Below are 25,412 nucleotides of genomic sequence, written 5' to 3'. Positions count from 1 at the left end.
TCAGGAACTTTGTTGCCTTTAAAGCAGTCTGGAATACCCTAAATTGCAACAATTTATTCATTACTTTTGCTCCAATATTTCTATCTCAACTACAGCTCTATATTCTATATAATACATAACATCTAAAGCCATAAGAAAGATCCACTTCTCTTGTAGTAGGTATTGGTAGGAATATAGCAAAATATGCTCTGAAATCTCAGACATTACTAAACAAAACAGACAGGGAATGGTAAGAAGACAGTAAATATTATTAACCTTATTTTATGGATGAAAAACTGTGAGGGAGATTAAATACTTGAGATATATAAGGAACTTGTAATAGAATTGTGAAAATAAAATAGCAATTCCAAATCCCATTTCCAGTAGTTAATTACTTCTCAGTCCTTCATCTCTTTTTTTTCTTTTTTATGCTTCCAGATGTCTACCATTCATCTGATGTAATCATTTATGAAGGATCCAGTTTTTAAAGAAGAAATAATATCTGGGTCCAAAGCTAAAAATGTGTTGTTTCATAATAAGTTTTTATTAATCATAGTAAATTCTGCAAAAATCAAAACCCAACCGCAAAACCCAAGAACATTTCAGAGGAGAACTTGCAGCTGGCCATATGTTAAGTATCGTACAGTTCTTACCAAACTACAGTGACAACATCCTGAAGTAAGAAGTGTAGGATGAGACTCATGATGAGACTTGTGCACCCTTTAGAGATAGGTAGGCAGTACACACCACATTCAGTAACCAATATTTTGTTGAAACTTGGCTGAGCATCATATACTACTATGATATCTAATAACTTTCCAGATATTTTTGCTATGTTCTTCTCCTGATATAATTTATTTGGTTACCAAAGGTTTGTTTCAACAATATTGCCAGTCTCTTATTTTATCAACAGTTTTCCAGGCTATCTTTTACATAAAGTCAGAGAAAACACCAAGTCATATTGAAACTTAGCCGAAATACTTTTAAAAAAAAAATAAAATTCAGAAACCTGTTTTAAAATGCAGCTAAAAAGGAAGCAACTCTCAAAACTATTTTTGACAGCTATGAAAATTTCAGTATTAAGAGTTTTTCCAAGATTTGATTTAAAAGTGATGTTACGGACTCTCAGAAAACAGAGGTCCCGTTCCCAAGCTCAGCTGAAAAACTACATTATTTTTATTAAGATATAGCACAGTGTAGCTACTAGGCTTATTCAGAGACAAATTTTACCATACTTATCTTTGAAAACAGACTCCTTTAAAACAGAGAAAATATTTTCCAAATCACTGAAAGTTTTCCTAATATTTCCAATAAATTCCTTAAATAATTTTTCTGGCCAGAACACTGATAATCAATAATGCTTGCAGGAATTAATCACAGCTATATAGACAAAACTTCAAAAAGATGTAAGCACGAGTCATATGGGCACTTCTCTTGTAGCAGAGCAGGCAAAGACCTTGGCTCCCCTTACGTTACTGCATGTTCACAATCAGAAAACTGCTTTCTATTTGCCCCTTTGGATCAACCGGCATAACTGCCTGAGGAACTGCTCGTTCCAAATGATCTGGATTTAGCAAGGTCCTCCCAAGAAAATTATTCCTCTTTACCCAAACCACTGTAGTGGGACCAACCTGCAGCAGAATTCCCCGTCTGTAGGGGGGCACATCTGAGAGAGAAGTAACCTTAGGTGCAGTGGCTACACTGTTTCACTTAGTAGTCAGCTTCATTTGCTGTTTTACAGGTGAATGAAAATTCCTGGCATAAAATAATAAGTGCAGCAATTTTAAAAATACTGAAAACTACCTATTTTTTCATCTTACTGATATAAATCCCAGAGATGACACATTAACAACTGTAAAATAAATATGCCTCTGGTTAATAAGAGAAGTATTTTTAAAAAAATATATATTTTTTTTTTAATTTAGGAAGCTTCATAAAGTTTCATTTAGAACAAGTTGTTTTCTAGAATTTTATTAAATTGAGAAGAGTTTTTAGCAAGTTTATGAAATGCATGAATGTTGTAAATAAGCACAGAAGCTGGTATTGAGAAGTCTGGCAAGTGTAGGTAGTAGATTAAATGATGATCAGAGTGTCAATACATTTAACTTTTGTTGATATCCTACAGCCCCATTAGGCTAGCAAACTTTTGCTTCACTCTTTGTATACTATCATCTATGTGTCAAAAGAATAAAAAAGTTTGCAGAGGAGTACTGCTGAGCCAGGGACATATTTTAAATGACAGTAAAATCAGAGTGCATTAAATTATACTCCCTTCACTGCTTAGCGAAAAACAGCCTTTAGGGATGTTACATAGGACTTGGATTTCTGACTGGTACTATTTCCCTGCAGAACTTAAGCTTTCCTAAAAAATAGCACTGCAATTCTTTTATAGAAAATGCAACAAAGAGGTGGTAAAAGACACATACATTGAGCTTGAACAAAATTTACATGCATACAGATATCTGAATGTAAACTCATTCATAAAAAAAGGCATTTCTAAAGATGAATCTAATAAGATTACGTAAAAAGCACAACATTTATAATATGTAAAAACGTGAATAGTTGTCTAAAAATTTAGATATATACTTGAATTGGTTGTCTGCAGTTCTGCAGTTCAGCTTGTATCTGATCATGCTTAAACCATGATTTTAAATTTTTTTTTTTTTGACTATTGAACTTTTTTCTTTTAAAAGCCTTTATTTTCTATTCATTGTAACACACATAGTCCCATTTAAATCAGTGGAAGTAACAAAGTTTAATGTTGCTGAAAATGTCTCTAGGTGATTAAATACCAAAAGGTAACATATAGGATAATCATATGCTTGTAAATAGTCATATTGTATTATTAAAATAAGTATTGTTATCTGTGGACTATTTGTATATACATTAATATATATTGGGGATCAAGGGGATAAAATTATTCATACAAATCATCCAACCAAATACAGTGGGACCATCTGTGAATTAACCAATCATAAAGAAACTTACTGGGAATTCGACTGTGATTTACTCTGTCTCCAGCTCCTGTCCTAACAGCTTTTTATTTGTATGCCTCACAGTCAAAATAGTACACAGTATAGCAGAGTGGATATAATATAAATCATGGAAAGGAAAAGGGAAAATAAATAATTTTGATCTTCCTAATTTTTTAAAACACAAAGAAAGAGCAAGCAGATAGTTCTGTAAGTAGAAAAAGGAACAATCTTTAAATAAGGAGAAAATTAATAAAGGTGTGTTCAAAGTTCCGGGTCATTAATAAATATGGCTCTTCTAAAGACAAAAGTATTTTAAAAATATTGGCTGGTCAAGTCAAAGATTAACACTGCATTTCTGGCTCTTGTGTATGTAATATTGTATTATGGCTATACTATTATTAAAACTTTTACAGGAAGATTTTAAGAAATTTTTTGGCAAAGATTTTTAATGGCAATACTGAACAAACAGATGTGCAAATACAGGGTTTATATTTTATTTCAAAGACTCAGTTAATTCCTTGGAAAAATGGTTCTGCAATGTACTGAAACGATTTTGTGTAAGTATTTTTTTGTTTGTTTCTTTAAAAGACACACTTACTACAGAGGAAGACCGATCATAGCAATTAAAGAAAACAGAGAGTGACCCAGTATAGTAAGGAAGTCTTCTTTTTTCAGTCATAAAAGTATATTTGATTTAGTCACAAAAAACCATCTCAACAGAAAACCTGACATTTATGTTAGCAGTAGTATCTCCCCAAGGGAACTCTAAGTAAGTTTCATTTCCATTCTGATTCCTTTTGACTTCAGTCTTATTTTCAAGCAGAAATATAAATCCGATTTGGGCAGGAGTAACTTGACTTTTGGGGTTAAGCCTTTTGCCAATCCTTTGAAAACACACCAGAATCTGTTCAAGTTGCAAACTTCCTCAAAAGTATGTTTGTACAATGTTAGTGGAGATGTCTTGGATTTTATCGGGAAACTCCTGAAAGACTGTTTGGACTGTGGTTGCGTACTTTAACCCGCCTCAGCAGGTCTTCCCAGTCACTGGAAACTGTAGTCTGTGCTAGGTCCTTGGAGCTGGAAAAGTGTCAGTCCATTAGCAACTTCCCTGCTGGGAATGGGCCCTGTGGAAAGGGTGCTTCCTCATTAAAGTGCAGAAAACACTATGGCTAGGGCTGGGATGTCTGAGTGGAAGTAGAGTTTTAAAAACCTATAAAAAATTGTACATGCTGACTATTTTACTACCTTAAAAGAATGTTCTTTAGGTTGCAGAGTCAAAAATAGCAGCTCTGAGACATAAGGGTTCTTACGTAACTCAGATCCATCCACTTTATTCATATACGTTATGATACAGCCTTTAATTACACAGTTTAATGCAATTGTCTCCAGAGCCTCCTTTACTTGTTCTGTACACAGAAGAGGTCTATTCTTAGCAATGTAATGACTGAGTAATGAAGAAAACTGTTGTGCCAATGAGCAGTACACCTGCCCCTGCAATACAAGAGTCCTTGCTAAATGGGAGTGGGGTGTACTGCATACCAAGGAGAGGTGAATGCTGCCTTGCAGAAATATGTTCTACCCCCTTCTCTCCTAAAAATCCCATGTGATTTTGGTCAGGTTTTTAAAGCCAGGCATCTTCTGGGTGGTCATTCCTTATGCTGTTCAGGACAATTGCATCTTCGGGGAGCGTGCCTTGCTGGATATCCCAGAATATGCAGTGCTGATCACTCGAAGCTGTATCTGAAGTCAGTGCGAACGGTGCTTTGAAGTTATAGTGGATGCTTAAAGTATGTAGCATTATATGAGAAGTACTCAGAAAACCTTCAGATTGTGCAGTCAGCGTTAGTGAATGTTTTTACCTGCAGTCTCTTGCCTCAGTTCTCCTCTACGACTGGGATAACAGCATCTGTCATCTTACATGGGCACTGTGTAATTCTTAATATTTGCATACCAGCTCTGATTCTGTAGTTATGAAAACCTTAGAAAAGCCCAGGGAAAAATTAATAATTTCTCTTCAGAGCTGACTTAAATATGGATGATAAATAAAGCTCAGGGCTACACACTGAACAGCAAGGAGAAAACAAAATATTGAAGAACTTATTATCCAGACTATGCACTGAAAGAGGCAGAACCCTTGAGGAAAAAGTGGTATATGATCATGTAATTAAAGACTACTTCATAATGGATACCCAGAACCAGAGGAAATTTAAATTGCACAGTATCTTTTGTCCTGACAGTTCATAGCTTGTGAGAGCTTTGTCTTATAAACTTAATAATATTCTCAGAGCACAGATTTTGAGTGCAGTATGTTCATACATGTTAGACTGACACTGATGACTTAGGTTGATTAGAGAAGCAGCAAACTGGCCATACTGAGCTATGTTTTAAAAACCTGTGCACTAAATAGGTATCAAAGAACAACAAAAGGAGTGTGAAGATTGATTCGAACATGTAGATGAAAAAAATCCATGACAGTCTATCTTCCAAAAGCAAGCATTTTAATACAGGATAGGTCATCTCAGCAATGGGGGTGGGAAGTGGGGTTAAAGTATGAAAATTTTTTTTAGCTATGAATTCATAACTTTATAAGGGAAAAATCGCATTGCAAGTTCTTATTATACCTCTATAAATATAGAAAAAGTACAGAGTGGAATAAGTAATTATTGTTACCATACAGGTATGCAAAACAAGCAAGCAAAGTGTCTTGCCAGTCATTTTTGTGCTGGCAAAATGTTTCTATGCATTTGAATGACAAAGGAAACCTCTATAAAGATCACAAAGTAATATTACATAGTAGTGGGAAGGTTAAGCCTCTTTGTTTCTCAAGGTTTTGGGGTGTTTTAATATTAATATACTTGAAAGTTGGGGTTTTTTTCTACCCAGAGGACCTGATTCTGATCTTACTCTTATTTTATAATGACTTAATGTATTAGCTTCAAGAGGCATCAATCCTGATTTACACAGACATGAAAGGAATACCAGGACAAATTAATTTATTCCATCAATTGACAGAGATTCTACTGAATGTGACAAACCTGCAAAAGCAAAGTATTTTAGAAATATTGTCCAGAACAATATATATGATTTCTAAAGACATTTTTCTCTTCCAATTCCATTAGTTAGTTAATTTCCTTAGTAACTCTTTCTTCATTCTTGAATGATTGAAAGCTTAGTTTTAGTCCTGAGTTCTGCACTTGGACCACAACAACCCCCAGCAGCGCTACAGGCTTGGGGAGGAGTGGCTGGAGAGCTGCCAGTCAGAGAGGGACCTGGGGGTGTTGATTGACAGCCACTGAACATGAGCCAGCAGTGTTCCCAGGTGGCCAAGAAGGCCAATGGTATCCTGGCTTGTATCAGAAATAGCGTGGCCAGCAGGGACAGGGAAGGGATCTTACCCCTGTACTCGGCACTGGTGAGGCTGCGTCTCGTGTTCAGTTTTGGGCCCCTCACTACAAAAAGGACACTGAATGACTCGAGCGTGTCCAGAGAAGGGCAACGAAGCTGGTGAAGGGTCTGGAGCACATGTCGTACGAGGAGCGGCTGAGGGAACTGGGGTTGTTTAGTCTGGAGAAGAGGAGGCTGAGGGGAGACCTCATCGCCTCTACAACTACCTGAAAGGAGGTTGCAGAGAGCTGGGGATGAGTCTCTTTAATCAAGTTGAGTGATAGGACAAGAGGGAATGGCCTCAAGTTGCTCCAGGGAAGGTTTAGACTAGATATTAGGAAGCATTTCTTTACAGAACGGGTTGTTAGGTGTTGGAATGGGCTGCCCATGGAGGTGGTGGAGTCCCCATCCCTGGAGGTGTTTAAGAGTCAGGTCGACGTAGTGCTGAGGGATATGGTGTAGTTGGGAACTGTTAATATTGGGTTGATGGTTGGACTGGATGGTCTTCAAGGTCTTTTCCAACCTAGATGATTCTGTGATTCTGTAAGTCACTGAGGGCTCAGACTGGGCAAGGACCAAGTTTCCAAGACATAATTATGTACTATTTTTCAAATTTCTGATGAGGAAGCTAAGGAACAGCAAAGTTGAGTAACACCAAACCTATACTCAGTTCACTTTATATATTTAGGAGATCCAAGGCGTAATGAGCCCATATTAAAGTACAATAGCAAATAAGTAAATGTTACTAAGTTCTCAGAGGCATGCTTTTTGAGTTAGGTATATCTCTGTCACAATAGATACAGCATCACTAACTGCTTTTTGCTATTTTTCAATACAAATGTGAATAAAATGGAGAGACAAGTTCCACCTTTAAATACTAGCAACAAAAAAGATGAAAGCCACCACTCATTGAAGGTAGCTTTGTTTCTGAATTCCCATGGTGCCATCAACTTAGACTGCTATTTTTCCACTTCCAATAGATACGTTTCTGGTTTTTTAATAGAGGAGAAATTGGAAGGAAATTTTATTCACTTGCATTACTGTGCATGTTTCCATTGTTTAAGATTTACAAAATCCACTAGTATGACTCAAGTATCACAATGGGTAATATGTGACTGAATAGCAGAGATTTGTTTAATCAGTCCCTTTACAAACTTGAATGATGTAGGTATTTATAATGTGCAAGAAAGACCCTACTTATTTAAAGACTGCAATGATATTTAAAACAAGAGAATGGGATCCAGCCAATAATAAGAGAATAGATAAAAGCTCTGAATGTTAACAATTTTTCAAATATTAAAAATGTGGTTGTCAGTGGATTTGCAAGAATAACAGGTCAAAACTTCTATTAGATTAACTTTCTTCTGTCATTGAAACTCTGTTACAAAAACCTGAATAAGAAACAGTGTGAAAATATTTTTCTCATAACTTCGAATCTGATGTTTGACTTGTTTAAATTTTGAGTTTCAAAATTTGTAATGTGGAAAACACAAATAAAAACTGTGCTGTACTGCTTAAGTGCACAACTTATTATAATGCCAGACTCAGTTGTTTAACTGACATAGAGGAAAAAGCACAAGTTCAAGGATGTGTAACTAACTTTCATCCTAGCTGCTCCTCCAAATACCTGGGACCAAGAACAATGACAAAAACCACAGAAATTCCTGAAAACTACCACAGCTGATACAGTGTTTATGGAAAACTAATGGAGTTTGGGGTCAATAAGGAAATATATTCAAATCACATTTTCTTCCTGCTGAACTAGTGGGAAAATTCTGATGCTTTCCTCATAACACTGAAGTCAGGAATGTTTTATAAAAGAACATGAAATCTACATTCAGAGTTCTTCAGTAAATGTTTAACCAAACCAGACAAATATTTTGTCTAATGTTGAAAGACAGTCACACAATTTATGTCTGAAAAACTGTATGCTCTAAAAAAACCCCAGTGTTCTTTGCAATGTAATAGTATTACAGAAATTATTTTTCTGCAGTAAGTATCACAGAAAACAAACTCCACAAAGAATCGGCTCCTGGGAAGTTCAGCCACATTCGTCTGAGAAGGATGTAGCAGGACAGCATTAATCAGTTCTTAGAAAATCTATTTACAAATCTTTCTTATATCACTCCATGATAGTCTTAAAAATTAAGTGACATACTTACAGCTATTGGTTTATAACTTCCATTTTCACCTGTCTCTCCTCTGATGAGGAAATATGGGAAGGAAAGCAAACTCAAAATAAGTAAAACTAGTAATCTCTCTGTCAGCACTAACATTCCTGGAAACTTCCTGAAGAAATTCCCCTGCTCTTCTAGGGCATGTTGTCATGCAAAGCATCTGTCTGTCCCATTACAGATACTCACCTGAAATTCATTGTGCTTAGACCTAGCAGTGTGTGTAGCCTGGGAAGGAGATGCAGCGTCTCACTAGCCTCTCCACCTCTTGTCCCTGAACCTTCCAGGTTAAAAGTCTGATTTTACAAATGTAAAATGTAAAAATGATTTTACAAATGTTAAATATAAGCTTGTTGCTGCATAACAACCAGTGGAATCCAAACTTTTAGACCACTTTTATCACTCCTGTATGATTCAGAATCAGGAAAGATAACATCTTTAATAAGGGGGCTGTAGAGCTTTTTTTTTTTTTTTTTGGGTTTCATTAGGGCCCAATTCTTACATTTTTATTAATAATTAACGTTATCTTTGCATCACAAGACCATAATTCATCTTAAAGCTATTTATCACAGTTGTCCCCTAGACACTCATTGTACAAATGCTGATATGTGTGTGTGAACATTTCTGTTGTCACCTTTGGGAACAAAGAAGAGTCAGGATAAGCTTCTAAAGAAAATTACAGTATTGAGATACAGATCTTCACCCCACGTCTACTCACTAATTCTTTGATTTTCTACACACTTCTTAAAAAGAAAGTACGTATAATTTATGATGTATACATGTAAACTTTCTCAAGGAGTCTTTTCTTAATGGAAATACCTCCTTTGATAGAAGTGTCATTTTTTTAATCTTTTGTTAAAGCTAAAAAGCATGGAAGAGAAAGAAGATCAACATGGTCATTCTGTATCAAAAATTAAGATGCAGTTCTGAAACTTTGGAACTGTGACAGACATCTCCAATTACATAGCGTAATGTCAGTGACCTCTCTGATGGCTGTACACGTTCTTTTCATTACAAAAAGACATCACTGTGGAAAGAATCAGTCTAGTTTCTCTGCCTTTAAGCAACACAAAGTCCTTTGTCTAGGCAAAATCACCAAAAAGTCAAACCTTTTCACTTCAAGACCTTGTGCATTGTGCCACAGGCTAAAAGCAATCTGCAACTTGCACACCTACATAGCATTGTTGGTACTAACACTTACATAGGCAAAATATACTGTTTCACAGTTTGTAGTGGCAGCAACCACAGAAGTGATTCTACTGAATACACTGCCTGCTTTTTTCGTAAAACAGATTTTTCCACAAATTACAGAGTCCCTTAAATGTGAAACAAAATTAGTCATATAACTTTACTCTTACAGCATGGTTCATAAGCATGTATTAAATTAATGAATAATTATAATGATGATGATGATGGTAATAAATATCCAAATTTATTAAAATTATTTTCTCTATAGATATTCCCAGATGAATACTACAGTCAGAATCAGCAGGTTATTTAATTTGCCCTAGATCTTCTCTGTTTTCGTATTCCCACTTGAATAATAAGTTCAAAATCAGCAGGTTATTAGGTTTGCCCTAATTTTAAACTTGAGTCAATGGGACTTCAAATTGATTCCAAAGGAAAATGAAAACAGAACCTGTTTTTCTTCAGCTATCTCTAAGATGCCAAATTTGCTGCTTATTAGGACCTAGTTAAACAGTTCTAGGTTCATAAACAACTCCATAGAATTAAAGGAATCCAAAATCCTATCATACAATTCTATTCTTACACAACGCTGCCAGCATACCTCTGTCTCTTACTTCTTTACAAGCTCAAACAAGGCATGACTGAGGCTACCTCCCACTTTCACCCCCAAATTTCTCAGTGAAAATGAAAGACAATGAAACTTTTCAAAAATTATGTGATCACTGACTGGGAGCCAGAGTTCTCCACTATCCTCAGACATTAAATTATAGATCCTTTTATAGTCATAAGGACGACTTTTGTACAGGTGTTGTAATGTTGCAAAGGATGAGAACTGTTATGACCAAGAGAAGAGCTGAATTGTCAAGGGAAAAGTGGTTGGCAGTTGACAAGCTACATCATTTCCAATATCTAGTCAGACTAATAGAAAGCATGTAATGGCAGACCAGTTGTGCACAACAAGAAAAGCACATTATTCTGAACACTCAGCTATGGATAGATAGGCAGTAGGAATGGTGGCAACTTCAAAGCCAGCTGATAAGTATCAGTTCGGTAGACTAAAGAGGTTGCACTACAGTAAAGGGAGCTTCAAGTCTTGATTTCCCCTACTAGATCCCTAATAGAAATTCTGATCCTTCAGGTACTTGATGGTCAGGAAGAAAATCCTACCAAAATCCTGTACGGAGTGTCATTAGTTTAACTTTACAGAAGGATAAACCAAACTGGAGAAGTGGTATGAATTGGCTAGCGTCGCTGAGAAAGCAATGTCGTATCAAAATCATGTGCTTTTTCCTACTTGGTTCATTAGTTACTACGGGTATTTTGTGCATTAAATCTCTCACTGGTTCTACCGATTAGACCAAGACCCGAGAGAATGGCTAGATGTTAGCAGGAACCCACCACATGCAACTACTTTTTAGTTTGGCAGAAGAGAACCTAAGCTGAAAGATTGAGTTCTGCTTATATGACAATATAATCCAGGCTGGTAAAGTGCTTGTGATACTCTCAGATACCATCACCACAGTTCAGAAGGAGAAAGTTTCATTCGAGAAAGTGCAAATCTTTGTGGGAAAAACCTAAATTATTTTGTAAAGGATTAAAATATGATGCCTGGTCAGTGTAGAACTAAATAAAGGCATCAAAGTATTATGCACCCTGACTTTGCTAGTCAATTCTATATATGACAACATAGTTAAAGGTATGCTTGCTACATTCTATCAAATCATTCCTTTAAAGAAATATACTTTGGTCTTTACAATTTATTCCTCAGATACAACATGGTGCACAACACCTCAGAATGCCTTTCATTATTCTGTAAAATCATGTGTTTATGAAGGCAGACAACTACAGTGCAATAGGCTAGACAAAGTATTTTTCAAGAAGCTGGTATGGCTTCTGAAAGGAACACCAAGCTTTCTGGAAGACAAAACATTGTATTAATTTCACAAGAGAGCTGGATGGACCTTTTTGTTTTAAATTACTAACCAATTTTGATATGTTTATAAAAAGAAGCATAAAACCTCAAAGCTGCATATGTTAACATTAGCCTCTATGTGAAGCTATTTCTATCAGGAACTGGTTTTACTTGCCAGCCTGTTTCCCCATTCCTATCCATCAGCTCAGTAGTGATGATGGAATAAAATTATATGTTCTGTAATCCAAATGTTTTCCCACAACTCCTTGGCTAGCATCTACTGTTAAAAGACTCCTAGGGAGCCAACCTGCAGCTGAGAAAAAAGATCAAGTACATTTGGTCCAAAATGCCTGTAAGCCTTGAAGTGTAATTACATTAAAATATAGACAGTTTTATTATATAATTTTGAAATTCTGAATGAATATGACCAATCTGACACAAGGTCCTATGATGCTAGATGTAAATTCTTCTAGCATATTAGCATTCTATAATTTGCAATATAGACTTAAAATTAACATGGACCCTGCATCTCAGCTAGGTACAAAGGGAAGCAACAACCTCACTATATAAAATATTATTGATCTGGGGTACTAAGATGTATGCTATATGCATAAGTGGTCTTTTGGAAGTATTTCAATATCAGCATTTTGAAAGGATTAGCAATATTCAACAAGTAGCCTTCTGAGAAGATAATATAAAACAGACTGCCAATTCCTAATTACCAGTGACACGGTATTTAAATTTCTGTGATTTTTACACGAGGCAGATATTGAAATCAATATCCTATAATGCTGCATCCTGGCAAACAAAATAATATATCAAATTGCATTAGGAAAATAATGCAAAATTCTGCTTTAAACTGACATAAGGATTCTGGTTTCATACGACTAAATGTGGAGGGCACAGATTTAACACAGTTATGAAAGACTTTGGGATTATTTGACTATCTGCACTCAAGATCCTACCCTGACAACAAAGTCACTATTTAAAAATATTGAATTAAAACATTTATTATTAAGTTAATCAAATCGGTAAATATAACCGAGCCTCAGTGTAGTCTCTTGTGGTTATCTAGCCCTCCTCCTCCTGGCCATTGGCACTGACAAGAACTTCAGTATGCAGAAGAAATACAGTATCATGAAATACAAATCATGTAATGGAGATGCGTTCTGTAGATAAAGATTCTGAAGTGTAAATCAAAAGGAAACTTTTGCTCACAGTATTTACTAGCCAAAGTATCCTTACCTAACTGTTCGAGAAGGATAAAGACCATGGTGGCTACTAGGTTAAGATCAACTGTAGCCAATGAGTTCAACAGCACATCTTTGCACTCAAACACGTATCTTGCAAAAGATAATTAACGCCAAAATATGCTTATATGTTTTATTCAAGGCATAAGAGAATTAAATTAATTAAAAGATGAAAATTTTCAAAGAGTTATAAATATTGGATGACTTTTTGAAAAGTTAATATGAAGAAGCAAATATGCACAACAAAGATAGATGTAATATATTCAGAACCCAAACAAACAAATCTAAATGCTGGCTAGCCTGAGACATCTGTAATTCACTTCCTTAAAAAAATCACTTTCACAGTTCAAACCATAGCTGGCATCAACTTCTGAATATCTGACAAGGAAGAATATCTCTTACAGTGAACAGCTGCATGAACAGTCCTCATTTTTCTCACAAAACAGAAACTCAGTACAACAGTTAAAATAAAACGTGTTCTAAACAGGAATATTTTGAATTCACAGAGTAATTGTCTCTATAACATGCTAATATTGAGGTAAGTAGGCAAGTTATATTTTAAAAAGGTAAATTAATCCTGTATGCAATTTTTTCAAGCAGTTACAGATATAGAAAAACAGAAGGGCATGGAGTGGCACGAAGCTAGGGTCAGTGAGAATCTTCTCCCAAATCAAAGTTCTTTATATGCTTTTTATTTCCTCCTTCAGAGGTATCTGCCTGTTTTCTCAGATGGGATACTGGGCAAGGTTATTTTTCCATAAATGAGGATGAAAGGAAATTTTTTTTTTATATATATATATATTTGTCTAAAGCTAGAGGGTCACTATTTTATTAATTTAATATTTAAAATAGGGTTTTGTTCTGAAATTTTAACATAAGAAGCAAAATGAGAAGAGGAATATGGAGGCTCACTGATACGAATCATGTATTGTCCCTACCTTCTAGGACCCTGACTTAATTCACTACAAATCTGATTTTAAAGATCAGTCTTTTTAATGAACAGCTCTCCCTATCAGAGAATCAAGCCATACCAATTTGAGTCATTTCAGGGAATAATATAATTTTCACTGAATAGAAGATTGTGATGTATGTCAAAATTTATCAGAAAATTGATATGGCAATCAGGTTTTATTTTAATGCTAGTCTTATTCCTAACAATTTATCATAATTTTGTGTATTTTTCCTTCTACTGAGTCACTATTATTATGTGAAATAATATTCCCTTGCCTGTTTCTGTGCTAAATAGAGATTTTATTTTCGCTTTTAGAAGCCTCTTGTACTGTCTTTACTCATAAGCACACGGACTCATCAACAACAGAACTGCTACAGATCATATTTTTCTGTGCTGTGGACTGCACACCCTTGATACTCAAGCAAAACTCCAGTCCTTTTTCTGTGATTCGTGCCAAAGCTCCCATCAAAGAGAGTTTAGGTCCTGTTCGAACAAAGGGCATGACTGAATGCAATAAATCTGATTCTTTCCTAGCTTACACTGTTCTTACTCTGGTGTAGTTCAAATAATATAAATGAAGCTACTCCCGATTTAGGCAGGTACAAGAACAGTTAAGTCTACTGGGAATAACTTATATTGCTATGGGTTTTCCAAAACAAATAAAATTGGTTAAATTTCATTCTTATATGAAAATTTTACTTCAGGAAAAATTAATGAGATTTTCAAAGATGAAAATCTGAAAAAAAAATCCACCAGATTTTTTTCCTGAAAATGACTTAAGTTCTATTAAAAATTGTATCCTAATGCTTGAAACTTTGACTCTAAATCAATTATTCCTAATCTCTCAAATGTACAAGTCAGGATAGAAAATTTGAGAAATATTTTCTTTGCTGTTGTTGTCATTAGTGTTATTGATTCCTAAAGTCCTCATTATACTGTGGGACTCTCTGTCTTACCAGCCTGCAGAGATGCAGAAGCACACCAAATCCAAGAACATAAAAAAAAAAAAAAATTATAAAAAAAATCCAAGGAAAATAGAATTTAATGACCATCTTTCACCTTTAAAGAAAAGGTATCAACTAGGACATGTGTTTTTTCCCCATCTAAACCATTTTTAGTCAAAAAGCAAAGCAACAGAAAGAGTGAAAACTCAAAAGACCCCTCCAGATTGTTGCAGTCTGAGATGATCCTCCATCCTTCAGCAATGGCAACGTCTTACTAAGGGTAATTTTAGGAAATTTACACATTCCAGGAACAAAAGATCAAAACTCAACAGCATAATTTCTATGTAGGCTATAAAGAACTAAACAACAGCGAGGGTTTCCTTCTTGACAGACATAATGGTTTTACTTGTCCTTCTGCCTTTTCTATTTCTTAGAATATTACATCATGTATAAAATAGTTCGAGACCTTTGACAGCACATACGAGTAGCTACTAATCCTTTCATCAAAACCTGACTGATGGGAACTTCAGTTACTATCTTTTCTCAATCAACAGATATAAACTGTAGGACTAGTTCCGTTTATATTGCTATCTGTGGAAATGTTGCCTCCTGTTTCAAATGAAATCAGAATCTGAACATTTTATGTTCCTTTGTTGAGAGTGTATGCTAAAATTATAAGTGTTGCTATTATTTTATAAGGCTTCTTAGTGGTCAAGGGGCACGTGAGGGGAATCTTGATCCCACTGATGTCAATTGTAAAACAGACAGTGTTTGACCAGCATTTTACCCTAAAACTGGGGGATTCTAAATATTATTTTGAGTGTCATCTTCTTCTGAGCTCTATGTATTTTTTAATGTATATAAACTTATATGTATATTTCAATAACATTCAATCTAAACATAAAAATGTTCCTTAAAAATAGCTATTGAACTTCTTATTATGTGAAGATATGATTTTCTCTGACTGATATTACATGCAGTTATATGAACTTTTTCATATAAATATCGCGTGTTCAAAATAACTTCAAATAAATTATGTTTTAATGTAAAGGGCATATAGATGTATAATAATATATATATAACCGTTGCTGCTTTAACCAAGCTGCTACACCTCATAATTTTCTTTTTGGTTCATAATAGGGCCTGACTCAAAGATGCTAAAACAACTCAATATTTTACAAACACCTACATATTATGTAGTACCACATATTAAAAATTTACATCCAAATACTAAATCCATTGATATGATCTTAACTAATAGAAAAGATATTTAATTTTACAGTTTCTGGGACTGTGTGCTATTGAAAGTACAAACGTCTTATTTTCTGAAACTATTGTTTGCTCTTTACTTACTAAAAACTATTTTAAAATGTTATTGGGGTTTGATTTTTTTTACGAATGGCAGATGAGAGATAAACAGCTGATAAAGTAAACAGGATGCAGAATGACTGTAGTGTTTTGAGTACTGACACTAAGGACAGGAGGTGTTACATAATAAAGCACAGTCACAAATGATGTTTTCTTTCTTATAACGAGTGAAATCTGATAGAAATGCTAAAGGCAAATTATTCAGCCATAAATGTCATGCAGCCACTCAGTGAAGATCTTAATTTGGCCTGGATATCATCTTATTTATATTTACCTTTTACATTTTAAACTTAGGTCTTTGCTCTCCAATTTTGACATGAAGATTATATTTTCCTTTGATACCTTTGCTCTTATTTCACTTGTATACCTTTACGTCCTGTTCTAGGTACACAGCACAATTTCTGTGCTTAAGGAGCTGCAAGCAATGGTACATTTACTAGCAAAATAATAATTAAAAAAAAAAAAAAAGAGTCCTACATGCATCTGCAAAGTAAATGTTCACACTCCTTCCATTTGCCAAAAACAATGGGCACTGAATATGAATCATATTTTACCCAGTGATTTATTTGTAGATGGGATTCAGGAAACTTGTTTTTTCTAAGCTCCCTCTTCCTTGGTAAAACTATTGAGTAATTTTGTGGTCTTGGAGTATGTACTTCCCCCTTGTCCTTTTGTATTCTCCCTGTCTAACTGGCATGGTGAATCGCTAAATACATTGCAAAGCAGTACTGTTCACATTTGTGCAAAAACATAATCCTCTGTTTAATCCCCCTCCTCCCCAGCAACAATTTAAGGAATTCACAAATAAATCACTGATTTTATTTCAATGACATAGCAGAGGCAAATATCAAATACAAAGTGGACTCTGGGTCTCCCTTATTCTACAAAAATAAACCCAGGTTGTCTTTACACTTAATCCGGTAAAATTCTCCCCAGTGTCACTTTCCCTGCTCCCAAAACTAATTGCCACCAGCTGCTTATGACAAGTGTGCTCATCCCCTCTCTCAACTCCAGCCGAGCATGATTGCCGGCCACCCCTCCCACCCAGGTGACACCCGGTACCCAGGACCCATCTTTCCTCTGGCTGGGACAACCCCAAATCACACCCCGCCTCTAGAAGACGCCCAAGTAACGTCTTCCTCCTCTTTCTCCTCTCACCCAGCCTCGCAGCGAACAGAAGAGTGATGGCACCATGGTTGGCCACAGAGACACGTGGAGGGCAGGGAGGGGAAGGCAGGGAAGAGGGGAGCCAGGGACGCGGCAGAGAGGGAGGGGAGGGAGGGAGATCCACTCGTACAGATGAAACTCCATGCAGGCCTGGCCTCCTACCCGTCCCCTCCACGGAGTGATGGGGAGAGGGTTGTGGGGCAAGCTGAAATGGCACCTTACCTTCGCTGCAGTCCTTCCCCCGAAAGCCCGTTTGGGAGCAGTCGCAGACGGCCTGGTCGTTCAGCACTGAGCAGACACCCCCGTTGAGGCAGACGTCCTCTCGGGCACACAGGCGGCTCTGCTCGTCGTCCAGCCGCACCTCCTGGCTCTCCACCGGCGACGCCTGCGTGTAGTTGACCCGGACATCCGTTATCCAGCCCTTGAAGGGCTCCCGGTCCTTGACAGAGGAGAGCGTCAGCTTTAGCGTCGCCGACCGCAGCTCCGGCGGGAGCCCCCCTAAGAAGAGGCCGCTGAAGACAGTCATGTCCCGCCGCTTGGACTTCACCTCCACCCACTTGGCCTCGGCCCGGTCGATGATCAGCGTCGTGTTCTTGAAGTGGCGGCGGATGACGACAGCATGCCAGAGGTTGTCGTTGACCGCCGTGTCGGAGAGCAGGGTGGCGGGCTCAGCGCAGAAGATGGAGAAGCTGAGCTGCAGCCGCCCGCCCTGGGTGAGGATGAGCTCCAGAAAGTCGCAGAAGCCCTCGTCGTCGAAGTAGAGCACCAGCCCACTGGAGCTGCGCGTCTTCATGTTGAAGCTCATCTCGCTCTCGCAGCAGGCGTTCCACTTAGGGAAGCGGGTCCACTGGCCCTCCGCCCCCGGGAACTCCAGCCCGCTGCCCAGCTCGGCCCAGCAGCCCAGCAGCAGGGCCAGCCAGAGCAGCAGGCAGCCCCCGCGCCGCACCAGCGCCGCCCCCATCCTGCGCGGCCTGGGGCGGGAGAGCGGGGCGGCAGGGCCGGGGGGGGGCGGCGCTGGGGCCCCGGCGGCAGACAGGGTAAAATCTTGCCGGGCGCCGGCCGCGCTGGGAGGTTCGGGCACACTCACCCCCGCCCCGGGCGTGGGGGTCGCTGTGGGGGACTCCCCGGGGCGGGGGGCTTCAGGCGCCCCACGGGATGGGGTTGGGCACAGGATGGTGTCGGGGGCTGCCGGAGGGGACCCGCGGTGGGGGGAAGGCGCCGTTGGGTCTCTTCACTGGTCAGCCGGGCTTTGCAAAAGGTGTCCAGGGGCGGGTGAGTCAGCAGAAATTTTCCCCAAAGCCAACATTACCAAACCGGGTGAAAAACCAAGATCGGTGGCAAAACCCTCCTCCAAGTGGATCCACCAGCTTGGCAAGACTGTAGCAATATCCCGGCGCGTGCGCGCCTCTTTTTACATCCTCTCCGACAGCTGTAGTTTCCCAGGAAGCCAATTACTGATCCCAGCGCTGCCTCCCTAGGACGGATCCTCTTGTCAGATCACGGACTGTCTGCCATGGTGCTAGAGCAGCGTCAGCAGACGACAGGACTCATCGCTCGTGGTTTCCTGAGCTGCCTCAATCCCAACGGGGTTGAAACCCAGAAGCTGTCAAACAGCTGAGTGGCTACTTGACATGCAAAGCCTGACAGCTCCTCTTCTGTTTGCTTGCAAAAGGCCAAGGCTAAGATCCAGCGGGGTGATTTTCCTCTATTGTTTTTGTTTCTGACCTGCAAGGAATTGAAACAGAATGATAAGAAATGACAACTAATAACATGTTAAATCATAAAGTTGATCAATAGTAGATGTCTGTGATTAATTTTCCATTTCAACTGCTGTTTGACATCAGGAAAATGAACTGCTGCTGTGATTTCGGAGTTACTGAGAAATCATAATAACTTGCAGCGTTAAACCTAAATCTTAATGTATATGCTTATACTACATTACATTTTTATGGTATAATCTATACATAAACTACTTACCTTTCCAAAACTTTCAAATATTTTAGTTGCATATTTTATTAGTACAAGGGCAATGTTAACGAGAAAAGATGGTGTTTATTCTGCAATTTGTTTTATTGTAATTTATTTATGGAACTACCAGCACCTGTGAAGCTATAGGGTCCTATTCATGCAGACAATGCTACCAAGCCCAGTTCTAGTTCTTTCCAATACAGCTCAAAAACATATGAAGTGGACTGAGCTCCCAGCAGGAACTGGCAGGCTTCACTATACATGGCACACCTACTGGTTTATTTTCACGGGGTGAGGAAGAATCGCAATGGTTTCTTAGAAGGCTTTTTGAAAATTTCAAACCGCATTTTTCTCTGCCACCTGGTTTCTTTCGGAGCTGATATTCTCTGTTATGGCAGGGAAAATCCAATTCAAGCCAGCTCTGATGTTGACATTATTCACAATGCAGATCAGCTAATCCCAAGTGTTAGTCCTCTGAAATGGGTTGCAGTATTTTATGTATGTTTACTCAGCTGCCCTTATTTAAGAGGACAACTCCTCATTTTTAAAAAAAAAATATACATGGCACAGTTCACTCTCCTCCTCTGAAGAGGTCTCTGCATTCAAAGCATTTCAGCAGAGAGATTCCCCTCTCTGATTTTCTCCCCCCCAAGCCGTGATATCTTTTCTGGAAGGTGTGTATTAGCAGATCTCTCCTGATGGAGGAGAGGATCTCCGCCACCTCCCTCACCCACCGCTTCCCCTTCACCTCCCTCCCGTTCCTTAGCCAGCAGCACTCAGGCAGGCAGAATGTCATGTCCAGAGCTGCTGCCAAGCCCTTTGCTGGGCTGGTGTGGGTGTGGGTGTGTGTGTCTGTGCGTGGGGAGAGGGAGCAGAGACGAGCCTGCCAGGGCGAAACCTGCTTTAAAACAGGCACACACCTCAGCTGCACGCACCTGACACGTTCAGAGCTGCTAAGTCACCTCCTACTCTCTCTTTATATTTAATTTCATTCCTCTAAATGTCAACACGTTTATTTTTATTATTTGTCACACGCGAGGTGGGCAAGAGCAGCAAAAGGGAGGCAAGGAGAACCCCCAAACTTCGCGGGCAGAGGCCAGCCGTGCCCAACCAGCACCAGGCAGCGCCGGGAGGCAGAGACCCCCCAGGTCCGCCCCCCCCCCCCGCGCCCTCCCTGCCCCCCAGCACAGACCCCCCAGGTCCCCCCCCGCGCCCTCCCTGCCCCCCAGCAGCAGCCACCACCTCTCGCACCGCCGCTACCGGCCGCGGGGTTTCCGGCAGTTCCCCCGCAAAACGCGGGGCCCGTGGCGGGAGCCCCCGGCCCGTCCCCGCCCCGCCGGACCCGGCCACCCCCCACGGCCGTTCGTGGGGTCCGGGGGAGGCGGCGGGCAGGGCCGAGGCTGGCGTGTGGCCCCGCGCCGCGCCGCCGCTCCCGTTTCAGCACCCGGAACAGCTCCGCCCGCGCGGCCCGACGGGGCGGCCGCGCCCGCCGCTCCCCGCACCGCCGCGGGGCCGGGCGCCCGTGGGAGCCACCGCGGGGGGGCCCCGGGGGCGGCCGCGGGGAAGGGGCGGGTGGGGGCAGCGGGATGGGGTGCGTGGGAGCGCGGAGAGCCGGGTGCTGCTGTGAGACACGGCGCGCGTGCCCGGGGGGCGGCGTGAGAAATGGCGTGGAGGGGGGGTGCGGGGCGTGGAGGGGGGATGCGGGGTGTGGAGGAGCGGGGGGGCTCATGTCGGTACGTGGGGAGGCGATGCGTGGGGAAGGGGCGCAGGGGGTGCGTGTTCACGAGGGTTACCGGGTAGCTGGGGCTGGGCTGGTCACTCGGGGGGAGCGGTGGGTGGGGAGGAAACGCGGGAGGTGCCGCGGGGAGGGGGCGCGAGGGCCGCGCGGAGGGGCGCAAGGAGCGCGGGCAGCCCTTGCGCCGGAGCCCACGGCGGGGAAGGAGAGGTCTGCGCGGGGAGCGCCGCTGTGCGTGGGGCGCAGGGGCGGGAGGGTGCCCGGAGCCCGGGGTGTGTGCCGGGGAGCGGCGGCGGAGGGGGGGGGGGCGGGGGGAGCAGGGCAAGGACACGCGTGTGAGTGTGAGTGTGAGTGTGAGTGCGCCCGAGCGATCCCTACAGGTGTCCGCGGAGATCCGCCGCGCGGGGATCCCAGCCCGAGAGCATCCCTGCCCGCCGCGGGCTGCGGCGCTGACACCCCCCCCCCCTCCCCAGAGCAGCGAGAGGGGAAAGAGAAAGGAAAACAGAGCGAGAAAAAAAACAGGGGGGAGAAAGAAAGGAAAAGGGGAAAAAAAGAAACAAAAAAAGACAGATGGAAAGACTGAAAAAGAAAGGAGAAAGAGCCAAGGCAAAAACCCGAAACAACTGCTTATTTATTACTGCCGATATAATTCACACACTGTCAATAAACAGCAGTGTTGTCATTTCCAAAGCAGAGGGACACTTTCATTCTCGAACGAGGGCAATTTATTAACACACATATATCTCAAATGGGCTCCCAAGTACCAGACACCCCTGCCAGCAATGTGTATGTGTATACACATGTATGTAGCAAGAAATATACACAAACCAACAGAAATGTAGCTATTGCGTTCAGCGCCTCACCAGTGAATTAATAGGCTTCCCCCACCCCTCTACAACCATTTTTTCTTCAAAAATTATGGTTTAGTCACAGGTGCCCCGATTGAGCCTTTTCAAATTGGAAAAAGAGAGAGAGAGACACCCATAGGTCAATAAATCCTTAATAAATGCTAGGTCGGTTGGCATGCACAGCGCTTGGCAGAATCCTTATTGTGTAAAACACACGGCATTGTCTCTGGGTGCGGGGAAGACCAGAGAGTTCACAAATTACCGGATGAAATAAAAGGATCTGAAAAACAACCTTGCTGCAGCCAAAGGGAGAAGAGCTCTAATTCAAAAGCAGACTTAACAGCACCATTAATCTTTTCCTTTCATTTCTACGTAATTTCTAGAATCAAATTCTGTCCTAAGCGGCTGGAATGATCGATTTTGCTACCCTCCCAGCCTGCAGATGTATTTATTTTAATATGCCTGTGGTATAATTTCTACCCCTTCAAAAATGCATACCATCAGCAGGAACCCGAACACTTTCAAACACATATCGAGGAAGCCGGGTGCCCTCTTTCTTCTGGCTCACAATAGAAAATGTCCCAAATTATCAATGCACTTCCTGCACAAACCCCTCGCCTCTTCCAGACCGCCGCCGATAAGGAACAATAATATTGCGATATTCATCCCCATCGCTGCCCCGGCTTCGCCTGCCACCAAGGCAGCTCGCGCCAGGGAAAACATGCAGCAGATTGATTTTATTCCTTAAGTCTCACGGACCCCCCCTCCCCTCCTCCTCCCGCCTTGGCAAGGGATAATAAATTACCGCATCCAACCTTTAACTTCTCCCTCCGCTCCACCATCTCCTCTCCTCGCCATCTACCTCTCCACAACGCCGCACGCAAACCCACCAGCCTCTCGCGCCTCCGCCGCCGCCGCCTCCTCCTCCTCCTCCTCCTCCTCCTCCTCCGCCTCCTCCTCCGCCTCCTCCGCCGCGGCGAAGCGGGACTCGTCCTCCGCGGCGCCGCTCTGTCCGCGCTGCGGACGCGCCTTACCTGCGCGGGGTGCCGCGGAGCGGGGCCGGCGCGCCTGCCCGGGGCTGCCTCTGCCGCTCGCCGGCGGAGCGGGAGCTGCTGCGGGTGCGCGGCGGCGGCGGCGGCGGCGGCGGCGGCGGCGGCGGCAGCGGCAGCGGGGGGGGGGGCGGCCGCCGGGAGCGGGGGGCGGCGCCGCCGCGTGACGCCGCCGCGCCCGTCTGCCCGCCGGGGGCGGTGCCGCGCGCGCTGCAGCCCCCGCCCCGCCCCGCCCCGCGCCCGGCCGCGGCCCCGCCGCTCCCCTCCCGGGCCCCGCCGCTCCCACCCCCCCGGGCTCCGCCGCTCCCCCCGGGCCCCGCTTCTTTGCCCCCCTCTGCCCCGCCGCGGGGCACGGCGCGGGGCGGAGGCGCCTCCGCCGCTGCGGTGGGAGGCCGCGTCTGGAGGGACCGTGCTGGAGAGGAGCCGCGGAGGGCAGGGCTGGGCCGGGGGGGGCTCGGGGGGGCTCCGGTGCGTTGGCTGCGCAAGGCCGGGGGTTGCCGGGCGGGTGCGGTGCTGCCGTCTGAAGACTGGGGAGATTGCGGGGAGCAGCTGCGGGGGATGGGGTGGTGGAACTCCGCGAGGGCTGGCAGGCGCCTCTGCCAGCTCCCCTGCTAAAACTCTTCTTTCTTTGCTTTTTTTCTTTTTTTTCCTGTGGGTTTTTGTTGTTGTCGTCGTTGATGTCGTTATTCCGCCCCCCCAGCCCCCCCCGCCCCCGAACTGAAGCTTGCTGGATTCGGCACAGCCTGTGGGAAAATGAAGGTACAGACTTGTGACCAGAGCGCACCCAAGGACTCGGGCTACAACCACAGGAGCAGTGCTGGGGAGAGCCCGGCCACTTCACCGTGTGGCCTTAAACCTCTCTGACTGTACGCTGCCTCCAGATGGTTGCAAACTGTTAGAGAAATTGAGGGCTTCTCAAGATCGTTGGGTTTAGCTGCATGGAAAGTATTTGATTGTGCCAAACATACTCGGTTTTGTTTATCAGTTGGTCTTCTGACTTTGTACTTGGTGGCCTACAGAAAGGTGATGAATTAATTGTAAGTGATTTGCACGTAGCCTTAGCCAAGGCCCTGGCAACTTTTGAAAATACAGAGTGATGTTTGTCACACTAAGAGTCGCAAGAGCAACTCCAGTATTGGGCATCCCAGAATTTTTTTTGCAACTGTACTTTTTCTTGTCTGGGGTGTCAATGTAGCAACTTAATTTTGGACTGAAACTTCAGAAATAAGTGGAAAAAAAATGCTATTCTCCCACTGCAGTCCCAGAGGAGTTAGCCTTATGATATTTTTTTTAATGAAACAGGCTTCCTCACAGATGACAAGTTTGATGAGGTAACCAAGCAACATGTTAAGTAATCAGAATAAAAGCTTGCTAGATATGCAATGTATCTTCAGTACTTACAACATAATCAGACATCCCTTTTGTTCAGCCAGATGATATCCATATCCAGTTATTTTCAAATAGCGTGAGAGTTTCTCTTGACAATTCTAGTAACTTGACCTGTGCAAACAGAGCAAGGAGCAAATATCTCTTGTGCTATGAAAAGCATATAAATTGTAGGCTGCAATATGATAAATGATACATGTTTTTAAAGGAACAAAATTGTAAGATGATAGAAGTTAGTATTTAGCATGTGTATGTGTCTGTGTGTATATATATATATACACATTGTAAAAAATAGTATTTTCTAACTGTGGCCTTATTTTTGTTAGGCTCATGGTGAACACATGGTAAAGCTTCTTACGCTCTTAGGTAGGGAGTGTCCAAGCCAAAGCCCGGTCCACCCTGGATGTGCTGGCACGGTGGAGGTACTGGCACAGACAGTGGATTTTTCCACCTTCAAACTGAGGGACAGCTCAGTTATTCCAGCAGTAGCCAGAGGATGTTCATGTTTCTCTAAATCTGTAGTAAGAAGCCTGTCACAGTGAGAGGAGGGCTGGGAAGAGCCTACACAGAAATAAAGCGATGAGACATTAAGTGAGCCAGGAAGATACAGAGACATTTAGGGAGAATACAGTTTCCTTAATTTAATGGTGTTTTTTGGTTGAGTTTTAGAATAATGTATTACTTTTGTCATTCTCAGCAATTGTTGCAGCATATGGTGTCATAGTTGATTCATTCTGAAGCAGCAATAAAAAAAAAAAGAGGGGGAAAAAAAAAAGAAACGTGATTTCCAAACCATCTCTCTGTAGGTCTTTCAGCTTGACAAATGAATGGAATATCTTGTAAGATGCACATGGCCTTACAGAAACCTGACTTTCTTCTGCATAAATTAATGTTCTGTGTTATACCAAAATATTTCTATATCTTGAAAAATAAAGCGATAAAAGCAGCAATGATATTCTTGGAAACAAACCAATCATATTTTCTGTCAGAGGGAACGCAGTACATTATCCAACTTGCAAGTCTGAGACCTTTTGGAGGGATGTATATTGTCAGAACAAAGTGCCTTTGAGTCATTAAAAAGTACGTATGTGCAATTGTCCATCAGTTGTAATTTTAAATAAGAGATTTGTTGG

The 25,412-nt window shown here is 41.9% G+C and overlaps 1 protein-coding gene across 26 annotated transcripts in view; it reads right to left on the bottom strand.

Annotated features, from left to right (window-relative positions):
• NRXN1 (neurexin 1) overlaps window positions 1-22,992 on the bottom strand; it is a 736,627-nt gene extending 713,635 nt beyond the window's left edge. For 24 of the 26 annotated variants that reach the window (XM_074817632.1, XM_074817635.1, XM_074817647.1 and 21 more), the window contains exons 1-2: window positions 22,660-22,745; window positions 17,516-19,018 (exon numbers count right to left, since the gene is read on the bottom strand). In XM_074817632.1, coding sequence (XP_074673733.1) covers window positions 17,516-18,254 — 739 coding nt within the window. In that variant the 5' untranslated portion in view covers window positions 18,255-19,018; window positions 22,660-22,745. Of the gene's footprint in view, window positions 1-17,515; window positions 19,019-22,649; window positions 22,746-22,878 lie in introns of those variants that run through there. The other 2 variants (XM_074817633.1, XM_074817634.1) reach the window with 2 other exon arrangements.
• Window positions 22,993-25,412: the final 2,420 nt, after the last annotated feature.

Source organism: Strix aluco, chromosome 3 (genome assembly GCF_031877795.1).
Source record: "Strix aluco isolate bStrAlu1 chromosome 3, bStrAlu1.hap1, whole genome shotgun sequence".
Lineage (NCBI taxonomy): Eukaryota > Metazoa > Chordata > Aves > Strigiformes > Strigidae > Strix > Strix aluco.
Note: the sequence above shows the minus strand (reverse complement) of the source record. Positions and strands in the feature narration are given on the sequence as shown.